General features: G+C 53.7%; 1 protein-coding gene and 1 long non-coding RNA gene across 2 annotated transcripts in view; both read right to left on the bottom strand.

The window, feature by feature from the left end:
• Positions 1 to 1,046: 1,046 nt before the first annotated feature.
• Positions 1,047 to 6,254, bottom strand: part of LOC140898238 (uncharacterized) — a 31,648-nt gene continuing 26,440 nt past the window's right edge. Inside the window, exon 4 of the mRNA XM_073311798.2 lies at positions 1,047 to 2,123. Coding sequence (XP_073167899.2) covers positions 1,077 to 2,123 — 1,047 coding nt within the window. The 3' untranslated portion in view covers positions 1,047 to 1,076. The remainder of the gene's footprint in view (positions 2,124 to 6,254) is intronic.
• LOC140898248 (uncharacterized) lies at positions 3,312 to 5,826 on the bottom strand. The gene is made up of 3 exons (XR_013634661.1): positions 5,639 to 5,826; positions 4,553 to 4,687; positions 3,312 to 4,333 (listed from the first exon to the last, which is right to left on the bottom strand). It is a non-coding gene; the product is annotated as an uncharacterized LOC140898248 (long non-coding RNA).

The raw sequence follows: 6,254 nt of genomic DNA, 5'->3' as shown, positions 1-6,254 counted from the left end.
GGGGTTGCAAGCACTACGGAGGACAGAATTAGACTTCAAATGACCTTGACAAATTTGAGAATTGGTCCAAAATCAATAAGATGAAACTCAATAAAAACAAGTGCAAAGAACTACACTTCGAAGAAAAAAATGAAATGCACAAAGACAAAATGAGGAATAACCGTCTAGGCAACCGTACAGCAAGAAAAGATCTGGAGCTCAGGCTAGATCATGAATAAGAGTCAACGTGATGCAGTTGAAAAAAAAGGAAATTTCACTCTGGGATGTATTAATAGAAGGATCATACCAAAGACAGAGGAGGTGTTTGTCCTTCTCTATTCAGCACTGGTGAGGCCTCAGCTGGAATACTGTGTCCAGTTTTGGGTACCACACTTTGAAAAGGAGGTGATCAAATTGGAGAGAGTTGAGAGGAGAGCAACAAAAGTGGTAAGAGGCTTAGAAAACTTGGCTTGTGAAGATAGGTTGCAAGAACTGGGCATGTTTAACCCAGAGATCAGAGGACCAAGGGGGAACCTGATAAGTCTTCAGATATGTTAATGACTGTTTTAAAGAGGAAGGCCACCCATTGTTCTCCATTCCCTCTGCAGGTGGGATAAGAATAGGCTGTTTGCAGCAATGGAGATTTAGGTCCGATATTAGGAAAAACTTTGCAACTATAAGGCTAGTTTAGCACTGGAACAGGTTATTAAGAGACTGTGGAGTTCCCGTCACTGGAAGTTTTAAAGAAGAGGTCAGACAAACACCTGTCAGGGATGATCTAGGCCTCGGCACAGGGAGATAGACTAGATGGCCTCTTGAGATCCCTTCCAACCCTACATTGTTATGATTCTATAAAGCACACATGAAGCACATACACAAAACACACAGTCACAGATGCGCACACACACACCTCTTTCTTAAGCCACCAAATTTCCATGTCCCCAGGGTCCTGAACAATCAGTTCTCCTACGAGCCAGCTGTACCCCGACAAGCAAGCCAGTCCGCTCCCTCCCCTGTCCCCATAACCCAGCCAATCATACAGCCCTCCCCACCCCACCCCACCCGTCTCTGGGGCCCTGCCAGAGGGGTCGGCAACTCTAGAAGTTCTGGCTGGGGTAGTGCCACAAGGGCAGGAAGGTGTCAGGATTCTCGCCAGAGTGGGTTCTCTCGTGTCTCTTATGGTGGGAGCTGCGGCTGAAGCTCTTCCCACAGTAGATGCAGATGTAGGGCTTCTCGCCCGTGTGGATGCGCTGGTGCTGGGTCAGGGTGGATTTGTCAGTGAAGCTCTTCCCGCAATCGGGGCACTTGTAGGGTTTCTCCCCGGTGTGGATGCGCTGGTGCCGGGTCAGGTTGGAGCTGACGCTGAAGCGCTTCCCGCAGTGGGTGCATTTGAAGGGTTTCTCTCCCGTGTGGATCCGCATGTGTTTGACCAGGTCCGAGTTCTGGCTGAAGCTCTGCCAGCACTCAGCGCACGTGTTGGGAATCTCGATGGTCGGCGTCCTCTTCTTGACCTTGATCTCCTTGGCCTTGGCCACGGTGGCTTCCCCGCTCCGGTGGGAGCACTTGCCCCGGCCTTTGGCGGGCGGGTTCCGCAGGTGCCGCTTGCGGTGTGAGCTGCGGCTGAAGCTCTTCCCACAGTCAGCACATTTGTATGGCTTCTCGCCAGTGTGGGTGCGCTGGTGCTGGGTCAGAGTCGACTTGTCTGTGAAGCTCTTCCCGCAGATGGGGCACTTGTAGGGCTTCTCGCCCGTGTGGATGCGCTGGTGCCGCACAAAGTTGGAGCTGACGCGGAAGCTCTTCCCGCAGTAGCTGCACTCGTAGGGGGTCTCACCGGTGTGGATGCGCTGGTGGGTGATGAGTGTGGAGCTCTGCCGGAAGCTCTTGCCACAGTCAGTGCAGATGAAAGGCTTGTCACCCGTGTGGATGCGCTGGTGGTTCACCAGATCCGAGCTGTGCAGGAAGCTCTTCCCACACTCGGAGCACAGGTTGGGCCTGTCACCCTTGGGCAGTGGCTGGTAGACCAGGGTCTCCTCCTCTGGGGGGCTGCGCTTTGGCTTCTCCAACTTACGCTTGTTCTTGGGCTTCTTCTTCTCCAGGGTCTTGGCCACATTCCCTTTGGACTTTTTGGGTGACATTTTGGGTGGCTACTTGCACTCAACCCCTGGGGCCAGCGGAGAAATATTCACTTCCTTGTGCTCCCTCACAGCGCTGTCATCTGCTGGAACAGAGAGAGAGAGCCCAGGCATGGGCCATTACTTCAGGGCAGGGACTGTCTACTACTTTGTGTTCGTACAGCACCCAGCATGATGGGGCCCACTCTTGGTTGGTCCTGAGGCCCTGTGTAATAAACCCCTGATTAATAAAAATAATTCATATCCCAGCAGGGCCTAGAGATTTTCGCTGAGATCAGGGCCCCATTGTGCCAGGTACTCCACAGACACACAGCGAGAGAGAGTCCCTGTCCCCAAAAGCTTCATCTAAATAGACAAGACAAAAGGGGTGGGGGTGGGGAAACAGAGGCAAAGGGATCAGCCTCCACGCCACTGGTTTGTGTTGCCTCCGGCTGTTTAGCTAGGTATTTATATGGCCTGCATCACTGCAGTATCTCAGCACCTCATACTCTTTAATGTATTTCCCCTCACATAACCCCGTGAGGCAGGCCCCTGCTACTGCCCCCACAGTACAGGTGGGAACAGAGACACCGATGCCCAGGGTCACACAGGGAGTCGTCCATGCTGGAAACTTAAATCAAGAATGAGTGTCGCTTTCAAAAATTCCTGCTGTGGTTCAACCACGAGTCACTGAGCTTGATTACCGGGGAGGGTCCCTGGCCTGCATGGTGCAGGAGGTCAGACTAGATCAGTGGTCTCCAACCTTTTTATGCCCAAGATCACTTTTTGATTCTAAGGGCAACCCGGGATCTAACCTGCCCCTTCCCCAAGGCCCCATCCCTTCCCCAAAGCTCTGCCCCACTCACTCCATCCCCCGCTCTCTCCGTCGCTCCCTTTCCCCCACCCTCACTCACTTTCACTGGGCTGGGTTAGGGGTTCGGGAGGGGGTGTGGGCTCTGGGCTGAGCCTGGGACAGGGGGTTGGGGTGCAGGAGGGGGTGAGGGGTGCAAGCTCTGGGAGGGAGTTTGGGTGCAGGAGGGGGCTCTGGGCTGGGGCAGAGTGTTGGGGTGAAGGAGGGGGTACGGGGTGCTGGCTCTGGGAGGTGGGTCAGGGCTGGGGGTGCAGCCTCCCACTGAGCAGCACTGGTCACTCCTGGTTGGTGGTGCAGCATGGCGGCCACTAAGTCAGGCTCCCTGCCTACCCTGGCCCCACGCCGCTCCCACAAGGGCCCAATGCGCCCCTGCAGCCCCAGGGGGGCAGGGGGGGCATGCAGCTCCCATTGGCCACAGCTCCCTGTTCCCAGCCAATGGGAGCTGCGGGGGTGGTGCTTGCAGGCAGGATCAGCGTGTGGAGGGAGATCCCTGCCCCCGGGGCCACGGCAGGCAGCCGGGGCAGGCAGGGAGCCTGCCTTAGCGACAGCCCACTACAACACTAGAGGTCACAATCAACTGGGAGATCCTCTAGGATCGACCAGTCAATCGCAACCAGTTAGTGACCACTGGACTAGATGAACACAGTGGTCCTTTCTGCCTTAACATCAATAAGCTGAACACAGTCTATTCCCAGTCCACAGCCCTCCACTAGTCTGGCCCCTCTACCCAGAACTGGAGGACAGGAATCTGAGAGAGAGGAATGGGAAATGTAAAAACAAATTATAATAATTTGTTTTAGCATTTCCTATGGTTTTCCCAGCATCCAGCACAAGATAGAAAATCTCCAAGAAATTTTTAACACCCCTTCTCCCCCGAATAAGGGAGTCTGAATCAAAGGAGCGCTTTGGGGGATTCCTCTGACACTGTCCGCAGGACAGCACACTCCCACAACAGCGCAGGGATTAGGCAGAGGCAGGACCAATTAAACCTATCTGTTTGAGCTGAGCAAGTCATTTACAGTTTCTCATTTCACAGGGCTTGGATACCACACTGATGGGTGCAATCCACGAACCTGAACAGAACAGTGTATTTTCCCAGTTTTTATGTTCACAAATTGTCCTTGGACAGGCACAAAAATTCTCAAACCTGCTTGTTCTTCAGTATTAGGAGCACACTGCAGATCGGACCAATGGCCCCATCTAGAATGGTATACCACCCTTTGTGCTGCACCAGTTCAGACTAGTGGTCCCTCTGGAGCAGTATCCCCATCTCCCAACTACCTCACCTCAGACCAGGATCATGTCAGTGTCGAGTACCAGATAGTTCGGAGGAAGGTGTGAGGAATCCAGTCTTGGGCAATTACAGAATAACCTGCACATACAAATACAGTCTCACTAAGCCCAGGCAGTCAGAGGTTGATTTATGCCTTAAAGCAAGAGCACAGATAGCCCTTATATACTCTAGCTAATTATGCGTGTTCTTCAGTGAGTAGCTCTGGACCCATGGATTGTTTTGAATAGTGAGTAATGTCCGTGCAAGTCATACCAATTTTGGTTACTTTGATAAAAATAATAATTAAAAAATGCTTACCTCTTAGAGCACACAAGTCACATGGTGTTGCTTCAATTTTTTGATTGGATGATAAGGCTTTTCAAAGCAGGGACCATGTATTTCTCTGTGTGTGTACAGCACCCAGCAGATTCCAGCAGAATATTATGGCCAATGCTACGAGATGAAATTGACGTGGTGTAGGTTAGATTCATGAATCGTCCAATCAGAGAGAAGAGACAATACTACCTGACCCCTGTAAGTAACCAGTTATGAACTGCACAATGCACAGTTACCTTTGTGATGGCCCCCTCTATCTAAGTACCTCTACAGCACCTATCAGCAAAGAATGTGAGCGCCCCAATGTAGCCTGCCACTCCCGCTGAGGTAGGGAAATGTTATTGTCTCTGTTTTACAGATGGAGAAACTGAGGCACAGAGAAATGTAAGGCCAGTAATTTCTAAGGTGATGAATGACTTTGGGTGGCCAACTTGAGACCCCTTTAAGGGGCCTGATTTTCATACAGTGCTGAGCACCCACCTCCTGAAAATCAGGCCCTTTTGTGGGGTCACAAGCTGGGTACTCAAAAATCACTAGTCACCTCCAAAACTCTTAGTGTAAGTGAAGTGCCATGGTAGTACGGCGAACCTCGGACAGAGCTGGACCCAGCCCATCTGAGAGCCCTCCAGAGTCTTAACCCATCCCTCCTCCAACTATACAGCAGAACAAAACTGCAAATTACACTGTCAAACAAACCTTTCCCAAACGCGCTCGGGTTAATACCCAGACTGAGAACTCGCCTTTCAGAAGCACTGAGCACTCCCTGAGCGCCGGGGAGGGCGGACACCGGGGACCAGTACAGCTGAGCCGCAATTCGGTACTAGACTGGCAGTAATGTGGCTGGTAATTAACTCAGCAGCTCCAATGCCTCCGGATGAAATTCACCCCAGGGCAGGGGGTAGCAGGACGCCTGGCACCACTTCAATCCTGCGCCAGGCACCGGGGGGGGGGGGAGACTGGGGGTGAGGGAGGGCAGCAGCTCAGACCCCCGGGAGCAAAGGAGGGGCCGTTGGTGCAGAGTCACTTTCCTGCCCGGCCCCAGCCCTTCCCCCGGGTCTCTCCCCTCACCTGCAGGCTCCGGCTCAGGGGCTGGTGTCGGCAGAGCCCGGGGCTGGTTCGAGCCCCCGGAGAAGGTCCCCCCGGCTGGGCACAGAGGGGCGCTAGGGAAGGGCTCTCCCCGCACACACCCCGCTGGGGGAGCAGCAGTAGCTCAGCCTGGAAAGGAATCCAGGCTCACAATGGAGGCAGCAGCAGCAGCCTCTGACCCAGGAAGCTCAACCCTGATATCCTGAGCGGAGAAATACAGAGAGAGCCGCCTCCCCTCCCCTAGCAATAACCAGAGACCTCTAGCGACAAACTCTAGGGGCACCGGCTCCCTGCGCTCCCCCAGGGACAGAAACTCAGCGCAGGGGGACCGCCCAGAATCCTGCGCCCTCCTTCCTGACCAGAGAGCCCACAGGAATAGTCCTGCTGGACCAGACCCCAGAGCCACGTGGAGACCAGTGGCCTGGCTCCGGCACTGGCAGAACCAGATGCTCCAGGAAGGTGCAAGAGCCCTGCAGTAGCAGATGTGTGAAAACCTGCCCCCCCCCTTCAGTATTGGTCTCATGCTGGGCTCTAATAGCTAGAGATTGGCTCGCGCCCTACACTAGGGGGTTCAATATCCCTTCAGAAATGTTTGTTG

The sequence above is a fragment of the Lepidochelys kempii genome, chromosome 14 (genome assembly GCF_965140285.1).
Source record: "Lepidochelys kempii isolate rLepKem1 chromosome 14, rLepKem1.hap1, whole genome shotgun sequence".
NCBI lineage: Eukaryota > Metazoa > Chordata > Testudines > Cheloniidae > Lepidochelys > Lepidochelys kempii.
Note: the sequence above shows the minus strand (reverse complement) of the source record. Positions and strands in the feature narration are given on the sequence as shown.